The sequence below is a fragment of the Balaenoptera physalus genome (genome assembly GCF_965194825.1).
Source record: "Balaenoptera physalus genome assembly, contig: HAP1_SCAFFOLD_1030, whole genome shotgun sequence".
Lineage (NCBI taxonomy): Eukaryota > Metazoa > Chordata > Mammalia > Artiodactyla > Balaenopteridae > Balaenoptera > Balaenoptera physalus.
In genome coordinates, this window is record NW_028125762.1 from 88,263 (window position 1) to 109,718 (window position 21,456).

The following is a 21,456-nucleotide window of genomic DNA, read 5'->3' on the forward strand; positions in this document are numbered from 1 at the left end:
GGGGTTCTTGTACATGTAGCATAGATGACCTTTACAGTGTCCCTCCCACCTTCCCACCTGCATTAGGTGTTCTGTTTTTTTGTTTGTTTTTTTTTTTTAATTTACGTTTATTGATTGATTGATTGATTGAACTTATTTATTCTACGTATTTATTTTTTTGGCTGCACTGGGTCCTCATTGCTGTGCACGGGCTTTCTCTAGTTGCGGCTAGCGGGGTCTACTCTTGGTTGCGGTGTGCGGGCTTCTCATCGCGGTGGCCTCTCTTGTTGCGGAGCATGGGCTGTAGGCGCGTGGGCTTCGGTAGTTGCGGCTCACGGGCTCTGGAATGCTGGCTCAGTCGTTGTGGCACATGCGCTTAGTTGCTGCACGGCATGTGGGATCTTCGCAGACCGGGGCTCGAAGCCGTGTCCCCTGCATTGGCAGGCGCCACCAGGGAAGCCCTAGCTGTTCTTATATAGAGTCTAAAAACAGAGAGCACTGAGAGAAGGTAGTGGTTATTAAAGGCTCAGGATCTAAATTCTACCTGTCTCTACACCCCTTCCCAGCTGTCGATTTGACCCCGTTTGTGAATGCCGACCTCATTCTTCAACTTTCTCTGCCGTTTGTATACTCACCTTGAAAACTTGTTTCTGTGATGCGTTGAGCAGACACAGGGTGGCAGATTGCAGAGGTGGAAGCTGGTGGTCGGATATTTGTGGGCTGAATCTCCTTCAGTCCCATTCCCATTTCTGGTTGCGCAGAGGCCCTACTTCCTGTGTATGACGCGGAGCCATAGGATTGCGGGCAGGAGCCAAGTTCTCCATACAGTGAAGACCCCAGTGTGCCTTGGTTATAGTAATATACCTGGCTTCCTTCCTGGTAGGGAAGTGACAGGCGGCTATGCCCCTGATTTGTTCGTGGGCCTCCTGATACAGCAGTTCCCTTGGCTCTGGCCCTGTCGTCAGCTGCCCCTAGGAGGACTCTGAGCCCTAGCCACTTCTCTGGTAGATTTGCCTATTCCCCCACTATAATCACACCTGAATAAGGCAACTCAAACCTTTCAGAGATGTGTCGTGAACCTCTTGTTTTCTGAAATACCTATCTGGTGGTTGTGAGACTTAAGGCCAACCTCCCCGAGAGACTTTGTTTCTATTTCTCCTAGTAAACCTAGACTCATCTCCTGTCACCTTCAACTCTACTCCAATTGTGTTCTTTCAACCCAGACCCCTGACCCTGCTTTTTACTTCTGCCATTTCATCCTCACTCCTGCTTCCTTTCCTAAATCCATACGTCTCTTTTGGCCTTCCTAGCCCTGGGCCAAGTTCCTTCCTCTTTCCTCAGTTTTTACCCCTTTCCTTCATTCTCCCATCCAACTTTCAGGCCTTCCTTTCTCACGCCCCAGTTAGCAGCATCTCAAAATTCGAAAGGTTTATTACTCATCTATTAATTCTATTCCATTTACTTATTCGGTTCTATACCTATCTTACCTATGTATGGAAGAACCGCTGGTAGCCAAGGTGGCAGCAAGAATCCTAGCAGCTGTCACCTGACGTATCCGTAGTAGTCAGCAATTTCCATTTCTTTGTCCCTCTGGGTGAAAAATTGCAGCTTCCCCGAAGAGGTGTATCTGGCAGCATTCTCCCGTTGTTGTTGAGCCCGCCTCTTCATGGCCTCTCGCTCTGGCCTCTGCTCTTGTTCGATGGGCTTTGACATGACTGGCTCAGGCACGTTGGGTTCCCTCCATGGAACTCGTTGCTTGCTGAAGTCTTGGAGTAGAAGTTGGGTTTGGAGCTTGGGTGGGGACTGGCGCTTAGTCACAGCAGGGGGAACAGGCTCGCGCTGGAGAGAAGCGCCAGATGAAGTTTTGTAGGGTGCAGGCCTAGGAGCAGCAGGCTGAGGGACACGAGGCTGGGTATGGTTGGTCCAAGCCGGTTGGGTTGGGTTGGCCACAGTTGGCTGAGCTGGTTTGGCGGGACCTGGCAAAGAGGCAGGAGCTGGCTGGGATGAATTGACTGCAGCAGGTTGAGCTGAGTCAGTAGAACCAGGCTGGGCACGGTAAGCCACAGCAGGCCGATGTGAGGCCAGAGACTGTGGCCTCCGAGGAGCGGGTCGAGCTTGAGGCTTGTCCCAGGCAGAAAAAGGCAGAGGTATCAACTTGACCTTCCCAGGAGGAGGCCGCTCACACTGGGATGGAGATGGACACTCTGTTTCAGCACTGCTGTCTGGTTTCTGGGCTTGGACTTGCGTTTTCTCAGGCCTCTTACCCTCACGTGGGGTATGCCGCCGTGGCTGGATCGCTGGGGGTGGCTGGGGGTCTTTGGGGTTGCTTGAATTTCCCAAGAGCCGACAGGAAGAGAGCCCAGTTTTCGTCTCATTCTTCTTCCCCAGCGCATGAAGAACCTTCACAGACTCCAGCATGCGCACGCCAAGGGAGGTTCGAGGCTTTTGAAAGCTCTCTTGGCGAAGCTCAGTTTGGTGTTCCTTTCGCTTCGTGTTGGGGATTGCTGGCTTGTCTTCTGCCTTGACTTTGTTCCCTGACTGCTTGTTCTCTTCAGCCTTGTTTCTTCCTCTGGTCCTTTTGGTCTTTTCCTGCCCATGGCTCTCAGTTTTGCTGATCTTTCCGGATGCAGCTTTCTGAGGTTTGCCTTGAGAGTGCTTGGCCGTGTTCACAGGAGCCCTGTCACTGACTGCAGCAGTGCATATAACCGCTTCTCCCCCTAACAGGCACTCTGGATCCTTTGGCTGGATTTTGGCCTTGGGAGCACCACCGATAGGCTCAGAGGCTTTCTGTTTGTTCTTCCTGGGTTGATCAGAGGGAACCTTTACGACACTTGGTTTTTCCTGCACCTGATTCACCTTAATGGCTCTGGTGTCTTCAGCTTTGATCACGTTGGGACCTTGGGATCGATCAAGATCTTTCCAAGAATTAAAGAGCTGGGGAAGGTGAATATCCTCCGCCAGTGTAGTAATGTCTGCAAGACCACTGCTAGGTTCAGTCCCATTTTCAAGTGTCCCTAGGTCCTGACGACTCAGGCTGTTCTCTCCCAGATCAGCATTTTCAGAACCAGGCTGCTCCTCTTGGCTGAGGGGATCGGTGCAGGCCAGCGGCTGGGGAATATCAGGGATTCCTAAAGGGAGTAGTGGAGGATCTTGGTTTTCTATTGGGATCTGGTAGGCCTCCAGAGGCTTTGACAGCTTGGTTTTGATATCCTCCACGTTCTTACTCTCTGTTTGTCCCTGGCTTGGAGCTGGAGGCAGGGCCAGGAGACGCCTGGCACTCTGGACTGGAGCTGTCACTGAAATGTCCCCAAGTTCAGATGGTGGGTTACTCTCAAGTATGTGACTGTTTCTGCTACTGCAGGACTTGGGGAGTTCTTGAGTTTGTGTCACACAAAACGTCTGGCTTGGAGGTTGCAATCCCAGGGAATTTTTCATCACCAGGGAAGTCTCCATCACTACAAAGGGATCAAGGGAGAAGTCAGTCCCTGGTAAATGAGATGCTCCCCCTAAACACCAACACAGCAGTCGTGTACCTTTCAAGGGGTTCAGGGGCAAGATGGGCAAGGCATTTCTACTAACTCTTCTTAAGGATCATGGACAGTGCCCTATGCTACGAGGTAAGCGGTGACTGTTGTAATGCTTAACTGGTGATCATTTCATGTCACTGATCCTTGGCTCTCTTTGTATCTCATAGGACTGTTGTAAGTCCAATACAAAATGAGTCTTCTTTTTAAACAACTGAAATGTTTTACAAAGCCTAGCATTCTCATATAGAGTCCTTTCAATTCTCCCCACTTTCCCGAGAGGCTAAGAACACTTCACACCATGAACTAGGAGAGGGGGTAGAGCCCTTTCTGATGAAATACAGAAACAAAGACAGAGTCTTAGCCTGCTTGCTCTCTGGACAGGATCTCGGACCACAAGGTCTTAAATCCTGGTATAAATGACGGAAGTGAGGACACTTCAACTGGCACTCTCATAACAAGAGTTCTGAGACACCTTCCAAAGAGACTGTAGCAGTAGACGAGGGAAGGGAGTGCTACAGTGTGGTAGTACAGGGGGAATGCTCGGCTACAGCAGTGAAAAATGTGGTACCTATTGGTGTGCTCTCGGGGTTCTTGTACATGTAGCATAGATGACCTTTACAGTGTCCCTGCCACCTTCCCACCTGCATTAGGTGTTCTTTTTGTTTTTTTGTTTTTTTGTTTTTTTTTAATTTACGTTTATTTATTGATTGATTGTTTGAACTTATTTATTCTACGTATTTATTTTTTTGGCTGCACAGGGTCTTCATTGCTGTGCACGGGCTTTCTCTAGTTGCGGCTAGCGGGGTCTACTCTTGGTTGCGCTGTGCGGGCTTCTCTTGTTGCGGAGCATGCGCTCTAGGCGCGTGGGCTTCGGTAGTTGCGGCTCACGGGCTCTAGAATGCAGGCTCAGTCGTTGTGGCACATGGGCTTAGTTGCTCCACGGCATGTGGGATCTTCCCAGACCAGGGCTCGAACCCGTGTCCCCCGCATTGCATTGGCAGGCGGATTCTTAACCACGGCGCCACCAGGGAAGCCCTAGGTGTTCTTACATAGAGTCTAAAAACAGAGGGCACTGAGCGAAGGTAGTGGTTACTAAAGGCTCAGGATCTAAATTCTACCTGTCTCTACACCCCTTCCCAGCTGTCGATTTGACCCCATTTGTGAATGCCGACCTCATTCTTCAACTTTCTCTGCCGTTTGTATACTCACCTTGAAAACTTGTTTCTGTGATGCGTTGAGCAGACACAGGGTGGCAGATTGCAGAGGTGGAAGCTGGTGGTCGGATATTTGTGGGCTGAATCTCCTTCAGTCCCATTCCCATTTCTGGTTGCGCAGAGGCCCTACTTCCTGTGTATGACGCGGAGCCATAGGATTGCGGGCAGGAGCCAAGTTCTCCATACAGTGAAGACCCCAGTGTGCCTTGGTTATAGTAATATACCTGGCTTCCTTCCTGGTAGGGAAGTGACAGGCGGCTATGCCCCTGATTTGGAATCTGAGATGGTGCTCCCTGAGCAAGCCTGGCAGAAAGTGATGGATATAGAGGGACCATGTTATTGGCGTCTGAAGTTTTATCATACTGGGCTGCCATAAACATGGAGGAAGCAGCTGGGTGCCGGTCAGTGAGTGCCAGAGTAAAGTCTCCGAGTGAAGAGGAATTCTTTTCAGTGCTTCCTGTGATGTCCCACTCAAGAACACCTGGATAGGAAGGAGCTGAAGTGGAGATCTGGCTGTGGTCAGTAACTCCAGATAACATAGTCGTGCTGGAATGTTGGTAAAGGTAGGCACTACCCATGAGTGTCTGGAAAGAGGTACCGGTAGCCGATGCCGAACTGACGGCAGGGGCAGAGACTCTGGAGAAGTTGCAGACACTTCGTGTTAGGGAAGTTGCATTGCTCACCACAGGAAGAGAATGCTGCAGAGAATTTAGAGTTCCAAGTAGAGATGGATTTTGGAAATTTTCTGTAAGAACAAGAGGGTCATGAAAAACTCAGGGAGGTTGAGAAATTCTCACTACGTTTGAGGAACAGCATTATCTTAAGGTTCTTGCTCTCAGGACACCTCTACTATCGACCCTTCCTGAGAAACCCAAAATCAGACAGTTAATGATGGCTGTAAGGACTGAGCAGTTTTCCACTCTTCTGTATTAACTGCCTGTGCTCCCATCTTGGGCACAGATGGGCAGAAGAGCCAAGTGGTATGGTTCAGACATTGTTCTCTAGGCTGGAAGCAACCTTCTCCCTGCCCTGTCTTTCCCTTCAGCCTGCACTCGTATTGACTTCTATGCTATTTCCTAGACTGGAAGCATTTTAGAACTAGGAGGCCCTTAGAGAACTTTCTCTTTTTTCAGTCTCATTTCACGAGTAAGGAAACTGAGGCTCAGAGAGGTCGGGTTGACTTGTTCAAGTTCTCTCATTATGTTAGTGTCATTACCAGGTTTCAGAACCTAAGTATCCTGACTTCCTTGCCAGGACTCCACTCTGAGCATGATAGTGCCAGAAAGCAGGAGAAATAGAACTTATAATATAAGCATTTTTTTTGTCCATTAGAAAACAGTACGGCCATTACCATTGTCATCTTCAGTGTCTCCCTTTGCTTGTGCAGTTCCCACGCTATTACCTAGAGTTGACGTATAGCTCAGTCCAACTGGTGAACTGAAAGAGTCATTTTTGCCCTCTTCAAGCCTGGTTTCTCATCCTACCTCAAAATGATTACCCGAAAGTGGATTTCTTAAGTGCTTTTGGAAAGAGAAAAGTTATCTGATTACTTCAGATTACTCATCTATAAAGTGGTTATAACACCACCACCAATAATAATAGCAGTAATAATTAATAGATGAATAAGCTGATCTATTGCGTATGATTTATATGGAGGAAGATACAATAAGTTCTAGAAAGACAAAGAAAAATCATGAAAAACATGTTACGTAACGAAAAAGAAATCCATAGATATTAATGAAAACTGGGGTATGTGGGCAAGTATCAAAGCCTAATGAATTTACTAACAAATGACATTCTGTACCATACATGCAATATTATGAAAGTGAATTTTGCCCACTCTATTTTAGTGAATACTATTAACCAAAAAACACGATGGAGGTGATAGAGGTGAATGAATTCCTAGCCAATGCATACAGACAGAGACGATAAATCAGTAAAAAATGCACAACAAGCAACAGAATGCAACAAATGTGAATGTATAGGTAGCCACAACATATATAGACAAGTATTTCAATGAAAACCGGTACAAAGCAGACAGCAAAATAGTAAGTGTAAAAGAGTTTCATTATTGTGCTCATTCATATTTTTACCCAGCAAGTAACAGGTATTAAGCCTAGGAGAAATATATCTTTCCATGAATATAACTCATATAATAAGCAGAAAGGAAGCTTAAAAAGTATCAAGAAGGTTTTTGTATTTATCCTAGAACTTAGAATCATCTTCCACATCCAAGAAGATGACATCCCAAGACCTCAAAAAACCATCATCCCTAGAATCCAATTAAAAAAGATTTTCAAATGTAAGAAAATCCAAAGGACTCCACAACATTGTTTTAGATAAATGTGGATGTTTGTGTTTTCTTTTTTTCTTTTGCCGCGCCGCGTGGCCCTGGCCGTGAAAGCACCGAGTCCTAAAGCGCTGGACCGCCAGGGAATTCCCTAAATGGGGAATTAGAGATGTGGGGCTTGACTTTTTCTTTTTCTTCTCCGGTAGCTAAGATCTACAAGCGAACGATGGCTGTTGATCAATGTGCTCTCTGTGTTAGGAAGGAAATAACTGTAAAAATGAAAAGCAACCTTGCCTTAGAAGCTACATATCACACAAAGGAAATAGTCCTTCTGATTCAATGTAGAAGATATCATTTAAAATGTTTAATTGGTCAAATGTCTACCTAGTTTAAAAATTAGAAAGAATAGAACACTGAAAAGCAGCCCCCTAGATAACCACTTTGGTTTCTGGTTTCTAGGAAGCATCATTTCTAAAACATACTTCTAAAATGTTTCTATTCGAAACTGTCAAGTGCCAGCTGTATTCAGAGAGGCAATAAAAGAAAGAAAACGGAGTATGACTTTTCTGATAGGCTGCCTTTCCTGGTGATCCCCTGTTCTGGCCTTACTTTCCTTCTTAGTCTGTTAATGTAAGGATTTGCTACCATCAGCTTTGTTTTGCCCTGCTCTGAGCAGATTTCCCTCTGTGCTGTTTCTGCTTTAATTTAAAATCTTTGGCTCCCATCAACATTCCATGGCAAACTGCCTCTTTCTTGAGAGCTCCTCTATGCTTTCCCTCTTCATTCTTATATTTTTTTCCCATCTCTTGGTTCCTGTTGGCCTGTGCTAATGAAAACAATCCTAAACTTGCTTACGTTTGACTCTGTGCCTCCCTATATAGCCCAGTACTCTCCATCCTCTCTCCCTATTCTCTCTTTTCAACTAGTCGAAATACTAGTGGAGGGAGACCATTGGAGATGAAACATCTTGGTATATATCGCTAGTTTTCTGTGTCACCTGGCTTTTCTATGTTTCTGTTGAAACACTCTTTTGAGAAGTCTCTGATTTCATTTTCTACATGGGTACCCTTTAAGGCTCAATATTGGAAAAGAAGGGGATCAGAGTGATCAACCCAATGTGGTATCCTAACGTAACAGATAAGGAAAGCAGCAGGCTTTGTGAGGCAGTCAGTGATTTGTCCAAAGTCACACAGACAGTAAACGTCAAAGTCAAAACTGAAATTAGGTCTCCAGACTTGTAGTTCAATACTTTCCCTCATTATTCCACGCTATTTTGAATCTCCTCCTCAATTTAGGGGCACAAGAAATCGAACGCAAAACTTTCCAAAGTTTCTTTTCTTACCTGACATGGTCAGAGAAGAGGAGACATCAACTGCAGGTACAAGGGATGAGGAGACAACACTAGAGGATGTCTGAGTGGCTGCAGCTGAACGGCGCACGTGTCCAGTACAAAGGTCACTGGTTACTGGTCCAAACGGCTCCACGGAAACCCCAAGACCTCTACCAAGTGGTAGTAGGTTTGGTAGGAGAGTGATGTCACAAAGCAGGCAGTTGAAAGGTATGAGCTAGCCAATAGGGAGGTCCGATCCCCAACAGGAGGGCGGGCTTGGGTGAAGAGAGCGTAGGAGAGCTAAAACAACCCCTCAATTTCTGAGCTCTGGGGAGGAAATCCTAGAAGACAGATTTACCTCCCCCAGGCTCTTCCATTAGGGAAATCATTGCAACATTTCTTACAGACGTTCATTAATATAATTAACTAACAGTTACTTATATTCTACAGAGTATTCTATTTTATGTATCATATACTTAGAGCTATATAGATCTTATTTAACTAGTATCCTTAGGAAGGAAAGAGCCATGTAGTTTGAACTATTACAGTTGTAACTTGGTTAAAGAGCAGGGTGAAGTTTGTTGAGTGTACCCTGTGGAGAATGTTGTGGTCCAAGGCTCTTCTCTTTTAGTTTCTTCTCCTTGACTCCTACCTTCCTTGGGCTGGGCTAGGCTGGGGGCCAGGTTGGACTTGCGACTTAACATTTCTCTTCCGCTTTCTTTTTTTTTTTTTTTCTTCCATTATGGGCATTGCTTCTAGGACAAGCCTTGGTCTTGCATTGGATGTTCCTTCCTGTCAACTTCCAGCAGCAGGAGTCTTCTTTTCAGTGCTTGATGCTTCACGAAATAGACTCTGCCCATTGGCAGCAAATACCAGAGAGCCAGGAGACAGAGCTGGTTGCAGACCTTTCCTCTTCCAGCCTTTGGTTGCAATTGTTTTGCCCATGATTTGCTAGCTCTAGTTCCTTGGGCCACACAGGTATCCTGCCATCCAGCTCTTTTTATATGTGAGAGACATTCTGAACACTGTCCCTCTTTCTTTGCACAGAAGTATATACAGTGTGGCAGTTACCGTAATCTCCTCCCCCTTGCAAACAGCCCCTCTAGAATCTCGGACCTCTAGGACTCTCTGTCTTGCATGCTTGGGTGCAAGGCCAAGCACAATGAAGAGGAGAATAATTAGAGAAAGAGGAGGACATTGGTGGAGAACTGGGAGCAGGTAAGGTGAAAGGGCACCGGAGAAAAGAGATGCATGTAGGTTTTTTGGTTTCTGTGGGAAACAAGTTGACACACTTGGGCCTCATTTTGTATTAACAGAACAGAGAGTTGTAGATATAAGTAGCTAGATCGTGCAGCAACTGCCATGAAGTCTGTACACTGAAGAGAACAGTCTCACATCTAGGTTTCATTTTGTTTTATGTCATATTACCTTATTTATAGCATTCACTGGTATGTTTGTAGAACGCAGATGTTTTCAAATGCTCTGGTTTTGTCTACATGGTTATTTCCTTGTCCTATTTGTAAGGAATCCAACATTGTAAGACATATTGCATGTTTTTCTCTTGACGATTGTTTACCTTGAAGCGTCATGAACTAACTTGAGCTGTTGGATTTTGTGGAGAAACTTTAAAAAGGGTCTGTGAAAAAGGCATTGTGGTGAGTCGCATTATGCACCCGAGCGTAAGGAGCAGATATCTGCCACCAGCCCAGCTTGGCCTGGATTGCCTCTGTGTTAGTTCCCCTGGTTAGTGCTTTTCTCCCTAACCACTCTTGTGACTGTGATAATGTGAGTTAAGGGCTGAGTTGCTAGTGATTTATGTGTGAGGTAGGCTGGTTTGAGGGAGGAAATCTATGGACCTAGTCATTTTCCTTGGTGGTAAGCTTTCAGGGGTGCAAAGATCGATCTTCCTGGGGACTTTTCTGGTACCAGGAAGATATCGCATAGATGGGACCTCCAAAGACACACATTTAATTTTTAGACCTGTTGTTCCTATTATGGGATGTGAGTTTCTTCACTGATGGGGATGCTGCTTATCTGAGAAGAAACTGTGAAAGGTGGTGTAGTATAGAGGTGTGGCTTAAGCTTTTAAGTTTTCTTCAAGGTTTTTCCCCTAAGCTTCATACTTCAGACGGCCTACTTACATGAGACTAGTATGTGATGTCAGGCTAACAACTTCCTAAATACCTGCAAGCCAGATCAGTGTCTCTTTTCTCTATATTCCCATGGAAATCAAGGGTCCCGCCGAATTTTCCATCGAAACAGTTGATTTGTGCTGTCTCTAGGAATTCTACAGGGCGTACCGTTGCTTCCTAACCGGTGTCATTTGGGAGATCGATCCCCCTCTGTACGTTCAAATGATTAATTTTGAGACTCTGCTCATGTGTGCAGTAAACCCTTTAATTCCCTAAGACCTTCCTTTCCTCCATCTCATACCCCATGAAGCCCGCTTCAGTTTATCTCCTGAATTTCTTTGGAATCTGTCAGCTCTCCCTCAACATCCTAATACTGAACTTGCCTGTCTGTTGCAATTAGGTCCTAACTAGTGTCCATATATCTTGTTTCCCTCCAATCCATTCTTCACACAAGAAAGCTTCAAAGCAAGTTGGAACATTGCTCATAAACATCGCTCACAAACATTGTTTTGAGAATAGAAAACACACTGGTGGCCTTTAAGACTCTGCGTGCTCTAGAATCCTCTCTGCTTCTCTAGCCCCATCTTGTGCCACGTTTGCCCTCACTTTCTATGCTTCAGATACACTGAATTAACCTTAGTTCTCACTCATCTGACAGAAGTCAGTTGAGAAATTATTTTTCACTGTGATTCCTAGCATTAAGGAATTTGATGATCAGGTTTTGTATGAGGACTAAAACTAAACTGGGAAGTGGAAGAATTGCGTTTCAACTGTTTCAGTCAACACGCATGTAATAATGATACCTAAGTATTGAACACCGGGCTAGGTTTCATGAGGGATACAGAAGTTCTGGCCATCTCTGGTTTTGGGTATCCCTTATTTGTTGAGACCTTTGCGTTGTTTGGTTGCCTTTTGTCTGTTTTCCAGATGGGAAAACAGGAACAAGGGAAGTATAGGTTATTACTAGGTGGGCTTGAACAAGTGGAGCAGCAAACTGCAAAGCAGAAAGAAGAGGGACGTACTATAGAGGGATGTGATTTCCATTTTCAAGGCGCCTGCGTCCTGTGCAGGGAGACAGCCTAACATAAAATGTGCCTAACAAAAGATCTATTGACTTCTTACTAAAAATCTCCAGTTCATATAACCCAGGGGTTTATACCTTCTCCTTTAAAAGTTCTATTCCAGGGACTTCCCTGGTGGTCCAGTGGTGAAGACTCTGCGCTTCCAATGCAGCAGGCGTGGGTTCAATCCCTGGTTGGGGAGCTAAGATCCCACATGCTGCGCAGCCAAAGAAATGTTTTTCAAAAGTTATACTCCTGTGTTGTTGAATTTAGTGGTTTAGATTTTGTTTGAATGTTAAGAAGATTTCAGTTTATTTACCAGGAACAAACAAAACATAATGTAAAAATAGTTTCCCAGAAACGATTTCCATCGTTCTCTTCTTCCCTTTCTCCCGCAGACTGACTGGTGTTTCATCTTGACAAGTTCTCTGAAGTTCTCTGTCATTCCATAGGAAAGCGGTGTGGCTTGGAGGTTGCAATCCCAGGGAATTTTTCATCAGCGGGGAAGTCTCCATCACTACAGAGGAATCAAGGTTGAAGTCAGTCCCGGGTAAGTGAGATGCTCCCCCTAAACACCAACACAGCAGTCGTGTACCTTTCAAGGGGTTCAGGGGCAAGATGGGCAAGGCATTTCTACTAACTCTTCTTAAGGATCATGGACAGTGCCCTATGCTACGAGGTAAGCGGTGACTGTTGTAATTCTTACTGGTGATCATTTCATGTCACTGATCCTTGGCTCTCTTTGTATCTCATAGGACTGTTGTAAGTCCAATACAAAATGAGTCTTCTTTTTAAAAAACTGAAATGTTTTACAAAGCCTAGCATTCTCATAGAGAGTCCTTTGAATTCTCCCCACTTTCCCGAGAGGCTAAGAACACTTCACACCATGAACTAGGAGAGGGGGTAGAGCCCTTTCTGATGAAATATAGAAACAAAGACAGAGTCTTAGCCTGCTTGCTCTCTGGACAGGATCTCGGACCACAAGGTCTTAAATCCTGGTATAAATGACGGAAGTGAGGACAGTTCAACTGGCACTCTCATAACAAGAGTTCTGAAACACCTTCCAAAGAGACTGTAGCAGTAGACGAGGGAAGGGAGTGCTACAGTGTGGTAGTACAGGGGGAATGCTCGGCTACAGCAGTGAAAAATGTGGTACCTATTGGTGTGCTCTCGGGGTTCTTGTACATGTAGCATAGATGACCTTTACAGTGTCCCTCCCACCTTCCCACCTGCATTAGGTGTTCTGTTTTTTTGTTTTTTTTTTTTTTTTAATTTACGTTTATTGATTGATTGATTGATTGAACTTATTTATTCTACGTATTTATTTTTTTGGCTGCACTGGGTCCTCATTGGTGTGCACGGGCTTTCTCTAGTTGCGGCTAGCGGGGTCTACTCTTGGTTGCGGTGTGCGGGCTTCTCATCGCGGTGGCCTCTCTTGTTGCGGAGCATGGGCTGTAGGCGCGTGGGCTTCGGTAGTTGCGGCTCACGGGCTCTGGAATGCAGGCTCAGTCGTTGTGGCACATGCGCTTAGTTGCTGCACGGCATGTGGGATCTTCGCAGACCGGGGCTCGAAGCCGTGTCCCCTGCATTGGCAGGCGCCACCAGGGAAGCCCTAGCTGTTCTTATATAGAGTCTAAAAACAGAGAGCACTGAGAGAAGGTAGTGGTTATTAAAGGCTCAGGATCTAAATTCTACCTGTCTCTACACCCCTTCCCAGCTGTCGATTTGACCCCGTTTGTGAATGCCGACCTCATTCTTCAACTTTCTCTGCCGTTTGTATACTCACCTTGAAAACTTGTTTCTGTGATGCGTTGAGCAGACACAGGGTGGCAGATTGCAGAGGTGGAAGCTGGTGGTCGGATATTTGTGGGCTGAATCTCCTTCAGTCCCATTCCCATTTCTGGTTGCGCAGAGGCCCTACTTCCTGTGTATGACGCGGAGCCATAGGATTGCGGGCAGGAGCCAAGTTCTCCATACAGTGAAGACCCCAGTGTGCCTTGGTTATAGTAATATACCTGGCTTCCTTCCTGGTAGGGAAGTGACAGGCGGCTATGCCCCTGATTTGTTCGTGGGCCTCCTGATACAGCAGTTCCCTTGGCTCTGGCCCTGTCGTCAGCTGCCCCTAGGAGGACTCTGAGCCCTAGCCACTTCTCTGGTAGATTTGCCTATTCCCCCACTATAATCACACCTGAATAAGGCAACTCAAACCTTTCAGAGATGTGTCGTGAACCTCTTGTTTTCTGAAATACCTATCTGGTGGTTGTGAGACTTAAGGCCAACCTCCCCGAGAGACTTTGTTTCTATTTCTCCTAGTAAACCTAGACTCATCTCCTGTCACCTTCAACTCTACTCCAATTGTGTTCTTTCAACCCAGACCCCTGACCCTGCTTTTTACTTCTGCCATTTCATCCTCACTCCTGCTTCCTTTCCTAAATCCATACGTCTCTTTTGGCCTTCCTAGCCCTGGGCCAAGTTCCTTCCTCTTTCCTCAGTTTTTACCCCTTTCCTTCATTCTCCCATCCAACTTTCAGGCCTTCCTTTCTCACGCCCCAGTTAGCAGCATCTCAAAATTCGAAAGGTTTATTACTCATCTATTAATTCTATTCCATTTACTTATTCGGTTCTATACCTATCTTACCTATGTATGGAAGAACCGCTGGTAGCCAAGGTGGCAGCAAGAATCCTAGCAGCTGTCACCTGACGTATCCGTAGTAGTCAGCAATTTCCATTTCTTTGTCCCTCTGGGTGAAAAATTGCAGCTTCCCCGAAGAGGTGTATCTGGCAGCATTCTCCCGTTGTTGTTGAGCCCGCCTCTTCATGGCCTCTCGCTCTGGCCTCTGCTCTTGTTCGATGGGCTTTGACATGACTGGCTCAGGCACGTTGGGTTCCCTCCATGGAACTCGTTGCTTGCTGAAGTCTTGGAGTAGAAGTTGGGTTTGGAGCTTGGGTGGGGACTGGCGCTTAGTCACAGCAGGGGGAACAGGCTCGCGCTGGAGAGAAGCGCCAGATGAAGTTTTGTAGGGTGCAGGCCTAGGAGCAGCAGGCTGAGGGACACGAGGCTGGGTATGGTTGGTCCAAGCCGGTTGGGTTGGGTTGGCCACAGTTGGCTGAGCTGGTTTGGCGGGACCTGGCAAAGAGGCAGGAGCTGGCTGGGATGAATTGACTGCAGCAGGTTGAGCTGAGTCAGTAGAACCAGGCTGGGCACGGTAAGCCACAGCAGGCCGATGTGAGGCCAGAGACTGTGGCCTCCGAGGAGCGGGTCGAGCTTGAGGCTTGTCCCAGGCAGAAAAAGGCAGAGGTATCAACTTGACCTTCCCAGGAGGAGGCCGCTCACACTGGGATGGAGATGGACACTCTGTTTCAGCACTGCTGTCTGGTTTCTGGGCTTGGACTTGCGTTTTCTCAGGCCTCTTACCCTCACGTGGGGTATGCCGCCGTGGCTGGATCGCTGGGGGTGGCTGGGGGTCTTTGGGGTTGCTTGAATTTCCCAAGAGCCGACAGGAAGAGAGCCCAGTTTTCGTCTCATTCTTCTTCCCCAGCGCATGAAGAACCTTCACAGACTCCAGCATGCGCACGCCAAGGGAGGTTCGAGGCTTTTGAAAGCTCTCTTGGCGAAGCTCAGTTTGGTGTTCCTTTCGCTTCGTGTTGGGGATTGCTGGCTTGTCTTCTGCCTTGACTTTGTTCCCTGACTGCTTGTTCTCTTCAGCCTTGTTTCTTCCTCTGGTCCTTTTGGTCTTTTCCTGCCCATGGCTCTCAGTTTTGCTGATCTTTCCGGATGCAGCTTTCTGAGGTTTGCCTTGAGAGTGCTTGGCCGTGTTCACAGGAGCCCTGTCACTGACTGCAGCAGTGCATATAACCGCTTCTCCCCCTAACAGGCACTCTGGATCCTTTGGCTGGATTTTGGCCTTGGGAGCACCACCGATAGGCTCAGAGGCTTTCTGTTTGTTCTTCCTGGGTTGATCAGAGGGAACCTTTACGACACTTGGCTTTTCCTGCACCTGATTCACCTTAATGGCTCTGGTGTCTTCAGCTTTGATCACGTTGGGACCTTGGGATCGATCAAGATCTTTCCAAGAATTAAAGAGCTGGGGAAGGTGAATATCCTCCGCCAGTGTAGTAATGTCTGCAAGACCACTGCTAGGTTCAGTCCCATTTTCAAGTGTCCCTAGGTCCTGACGACTCAGGCTGTTCTCTCCCAGATCAGCATTTTCAGAACCAGGCTGCTCCTCTTGGCTGAGGGGATCGGTGCAGGCCAGCGGCTGGGGAATATCAGGGATTCCTAAAGGGAGTAGTGGAGGATCTTGGTTTTCTATTGGGATCTGGTAGGCCTCCAGAGGCTTTGACAGCTTGGTTTTGATATCCTCCACGTTCTTACTCTCTGTTTGTCCCTGGCTTGGAGCTGGAGGCAGGGCCAGGAGACGCCTGGCACTCTGGACTGGAGCTGTCACTGAAATGTCCCCAAGTTCAGATGGTGGGTTACTCTCAAGTATGTGACTGTTTCTGCTACTGCAGGACTTGGGGAGTTCTTGAGTTTGTGTCACACAAAACGTCTGGCTTGGAGGTTGCAATCCCAGGGAATTTTTCATCACCAGGGAAGTCTCCATCACTACAAAGGGATCAAGGGAGAAGTCAGTCCCTGGTAAATGAGATGCTCCCCCTAAACACCAACACAGCAGTCGTGTACCTTTAAAGGGGTTCAGGGGCAAGATGGGCAAGGCATTTCTACTAACTCTTCTTAAGGATCATGGACAGTGCGCCCTATGCTACGAGGTAAGCGGTGACTGTTGTAATGCTTAACTGGTGATCATTTCATGTCACTGATCCTTGGCTCTCTTTGTATCTCATAGGACTGTTGTAAGTCCAATACAAAATGAGTCTTCTTTTTAAACAACTGAAATGTTTTACAAAGCCTAGCATTCTCATATAGAGTCCTTTCAATTCTCCCCACTTTCCCGAGAGGCTAAGAACACTTCACACCATGAACTAGGAGAGGGGGTAGAGCCCTTTCTGATGAAATACAGAAACAAAGACAGAGTCTTAGCCTGCTTGCTCTCTGGACAGGATCTCGGACCACAAGGTCTTAAATCCTGGTATAAATGACGGAAGTGAGGACACTTCAACTGGCACTCTCATAACAAGAGTTCTGAGACACCTTCCAAAGAGACTGTAGCAGTAGACGAGGGAAGGGAGTGCTACAGTGTGGTAGTACAGGGGGAATGCTCGGCTACAGCAGTGAAAAATGTGGTACCTATTGGTGTGCTCTCGGGGTTCTTGTACATGTAGCATAGATGACCTTTACAGTGTCCCTGCCACCTTCCCACCTGCATTAGGTGTTCTTTTTGTTTTTTTGTTTTTTTGTTTTTTTTTAATTTACGTTTATTTATTGATTGATTGTTTGAACTTATTTATTCTACGTATTTATTTTTTTGGCTGCACAGGGTCTTCATTGCTGTGCACGGGCTTTCTCTAGTTGCGGCTAGCGGGGTCTACTCTTGGTTGCGCTGTGCGGGCTTCTCTTGTTGCGGAGCATGCGCTCTAGGCGCGTGGGCTTCGGTAGTTGCGGCTCACGGGCTCTAGAATGCAGGCTCAGTCGTTGTGGCACATGGGCTTAGTTGCTCCACGGCATGTGGGATCTTCCCAGACCAGGGCTCGAACCCGTGTCCCCCGCATTGCATTGGCAGGCGGATTCTTAACCACGGCGCCACCAGGGAAGCCCTAGGTGTTCTTACATAGAGTCTAAAAACAGAGGGCACTGAGCGAAGGTAGTGGTTACTAAAGGCTCAGGATCTAAATTCTACCTGTCTCTACACCCCTTCCCAGCTGTCGATTTGACCCCATTTGTGAATGCCGACCTCATTCTTCAACTTTCTCTGCCGTTTGTATACTCACCTTGAAAACTTGTTTCTGTGATGCGTTGAGCAGACACAGGGTGGCAGATTGCAGAGGTGGAAGCTGGTGGTCGGATATTTGTGGGCTGAATCTCCTTCAGTCCCATTCCCATTTCTGGTTGCGCAGAGGCCCTACTTCCTGTGTATGACGCGGAGCCATAGGATTGCGGGCAGGAGCCAAGTTCTCCATACAGTGAAGACCCCAGTGTGCCTTGGTTATAGTAATATACCTGGCTTCCTTCCTGGTAGGGAAGTGACAGGCGGCTATGCCCCTGATTTGGAATCTGAGATGGTGCTCCCTGAGCAAGCCTGGCAGAAAGTGATGGATATAGAGGGACCATGTTATTGGCGTCTGAAGTTTTATCATACTGGGCTGCCATAAACATGGAGGAAGCAGCTGGGTGCCGGTCAGTGAGTGCCAGAGTAAAGTCTCCGAGTGAAGAGGAATTCTTTTCAGTGCTTCCTGTGATGTCCCACTCAAGAACACCTGGATAGGAAGGAGCTGAAGTGGAGATCTGGCTGTGGTCAGTAACTCCAGATAACATAGTCGTGCTGGAATGTTGGTAAAGGTAGGCACTACCCATGAGTGTCTGGAAAGAGGTACCGGTAGCCGATGCCGAACTGACGGCAGGGGCAGAGACTCTGGAGAAGTTGCAGACACTTCGTGTTAGGGAAGTTGCATTGCTCACCACAGGAAGAGAATGCTGCAGAGAATTTAGAGTTCCAAGTAGAGATGGATTTTGGAAATTTTCTGTAAGAACAAGAGGGTCATGAAAAACTCAGGGAGGTTGAGAAATTCTCACTACGTTTGAGGAACAGCATTATCTTAAGGTTCTTGCTCTCAGGACACCTCTACTATCGACCCTTCCTGAGAAACCCAAAATCAGACAGTTAATGATGGCTGTAAGGACTGAGCAGTTTTCCACTCTTCTGTATTAACTGCCTGTGCTCCCATCTTGGGCACAGATGGGCAGAAGAGCCAAGTGGTATGGTTCAGACATTGTTCTCTAGGCTGGAAGCAACCTTCTCCCTGCCCTGTCTTTCCCTTCAGCCTGCACTCGTATTGACTTCTATGCTATTTCCTAGACTGGAAGCATTTTAGAACTAGGAGGCCCTTAGAGAACTTTCTCTTTTTTCAGTCTCATTTCACGAGTAAGGAAACTGAGGCTCAGAGAGGTCGGCTTGACTTGTTCAGGTTCTCTCATTATGTTAGTGTCATTACCAGGTTTCAGAACCTAAGTATCCTGACTTCCTTGCCAGGACTCCACTCTGAGCATGATAGTGCCAGAAAGCAGGAGAAATAGAACTTATAATATAAGCATTTTTTTTGTCCATTAGAAAACAGTACGGCCATTACCATTGTCATCTTCAGTGTCTCCCTTTGCTTGTGCAGTTCCCACGCTATTACCTAGAGTTGACGTATAGCTCAGTCCAACTGGTGAACTGAAAGAGTCATTTTTGCCCTCTTCAAGCCTGGTTTCTCATCCTACCTCAAAATGATTACCCGAAAGTGGATTTCTTAAGTGCTTTTGGAAAGAGAAAAGTTATCTGATTACTTCAGATTACTCATCTATAAAGTGGTTATAACACCACCACCAATAATAATAGCAGTAATAATTAATAGATGAATAAGCTGATCTATTGCGTATGATTTATATGGAGGAAGATACAATAAGTTCTAGAAAGACAAAGAAAAATCATGAAAAACATGTTACGTAACGAAAAAGAAATCCATAGATATTAATGAAAACTGGGGTATGTGGGCAAGTATCAAAGCCTAATGAATTTACTAACAAATGACATTCTGTACCATACATGCAATATTATGAAAGTGAATTTTGCCCACTCTATTTTAGTGAATACTATTAACCAAAAAACACGATGGAGGTGATAGAGGTGAATGAATTCCTAACCAATGCATACAGACAGAGACGATAAATCAGTAAAAAATGCACAACAAGCAACAGAATGCAACAAATGTGAATGTATAGGTAGCCACAACATATATAGACAAGTATTTCAATGAAAACCGGTACAAAGCAGACAGCAAAATAGTAAGTGTAAAAGAGTTTCATTATTGTGCTCATTCATATTTTTACCCAGCAAGTAACAGGTATTAAGCCTAGGAGAAATATATCTTTCCATGAATATAACTCATATAATAAGCAGAAAGGAAGCTTAAAAAGTATCAAGAAGGTTTTTGTATTTATCCTAGAACTTAGAATCATCTTCCACATCCAAGAAGATGACATCCCAAGACCTCAAAAAACCATCATCCCTAGAATCCAATTAAAAAAGATTTTCAAATGTAAGAAAATCCAAAGGACTCCACAACATTGTTTTAGATAAATGTGGATGTTTGTGTTTTCTTTTTTTCTTTTGCCGCGCCGCGTGGCCCTGGCCGTGAAAGCACCGAGTCCTAAAGCGCTGGACCGCCAGGGAATTCCCTAAATGGGGAATTAGAGATGTGGGGCTTGACTTTTTCTTTTTCTTCTCCGGTAGCTAAGATCTACAAGCGAACGATGGCTGTTGATCAATGTGCTCTCTGTGTTAGGAAGGAAATAACTGTAAAAATGAAAAGCAACCTTGCCTTAGAAGCTACATATCACACAAAGGAAATAGTCCTTCTGATTCAATGTAGAAGATATCATTTAAAATGTTTAATTGGTCAAATGTCTACCTAGTTTAAAAATTAGAAAGAATAGAACACTGAAAAGCAGCCCCCTAGATAACCACTTTGGTTTCTGGTTTCTAGGAAGCATCATTTCTAAAACATACTTCTAAAATGTTTCTATTCGAAACTGTCAAGTGCCAGCTGTATTCAGAGAGGCAATAAAAGAAAGAAAACGGAGTATGACTTTTCTGATAGGCTGCCTTTCCTGGTGATCCCCTGTTCTGGCCTTACTTTCCTTCTTAGTCTGTTAATGTAAGGATTTGCTACCATCAGCTTTGTTTTGCCCTGCTCTGAGCAGATTTCCCTCTGTGCTGTTTCTGCTTTAATTTAAAATCTTTGGCTCCCATCAACATTCCATGGCAAACTGCCTCTTTCTTGAGAGCTCCTCTATGCTTTCCCTCTTCATTCTTATATTTTTTTCCCATCTCTTGGTTCCTGTTGGCCTGTGCTAATGAAAACAATCCTAAACTTGCTTACGTTTGACTCTGTGCCTCCCTATATAGCCCAGTACTCTCCATCCTCTCTCCCTATTCTCTCTTTTCAACTAGTCGAAATACTAGTGGAGGGAGACCATTGGAGATGAAACATCTTGGTATATATCGCTAGTTTTCTGTGTCACCTGGCTTTTCTATGTTTCTGTTGAAACACTCTTTTGAGAAGTCTCTGATTTCATTTTCTACATGGGTACCCTTTAAGGCTCAATATTGGAAAAGAAGGGGATCAGAGTGATCAACCCAATGTGGTATCCTAACGTAACAGATAAGGAAAGCAGCAGGCTTTGTGAGGCAGTCAGTGATTTGTCCAAAGTCACACAGACAGTAAACGTCAAAGTCAAAACTGAAATTAGGTCTCCAGACTTGTAGTTCAATACTTTCCCTCATTATTCCACGCTATTTTGAATCTCCTCCTCAATTTAGGGGCACAAGAAATCGAACGCAAAACTTTCCAAAGTTTCTTTTCTTACCTGACATGGTCAGAGAAGAGGAGACATCAACTGCAGGTACAAGGGATGAGGAGACAACACTAGAGGATGTCTGAGTGGCTGCAGCTGAACGGCGCACGTGTCCAGTACAAAGGTCACTGGTTACTGGTCCAAACGGCTCCACGGAAACCCCAAGACCTCTACCAAGTGGTAGTAGGTTTGGTAGGAGAGTGATGTCACAAAGCAGGCAGTTGAAAGGTATGAGCTAGCCAATAGGGAGGTCCGATCCCCAACAGGAGGGCGGGCTTGGGTGAAGAGAGCGTAGGAGAGCTAAAACAACCCCTCAATTTCTGAGCTCTGGGGAGGAAATCCTAGAAGACAGATTTACCTCCCCCAGGCTCTTCCATTAGGGAAATCATTGCAACATTTCTTACAGACG

At 46.0% G+C, this 21,456-nt stretch overlaps 1 protein-coding gene across 1 annotated transcript; it reads right to left on the reverse strand.

Annotated features, from left to right (window-relative positions):
- Positions 1-1,521: 1,521 nt before the first annotated feature.
- Positions 1,522-21,099, reverse strand: LOC309653720 (uncharacterized protein; the record flags this gene model as incomplete). Its single annotated transcript, XM_082478546.1, has 6 exons — positions 1,522-3,434; positions 4,716-5,465; positions 8,353-8,411; positions 14,231-16,139; positions 17,423-18,172; positions 21,060-21,099. Coding segments are annotated over 6 exons (5,421 nt in total), but the record flags the coding sequence as incomplete, so codon positions are not given.
- Positions 21,100-21,456: the final 357 nt, after the last annotated feature.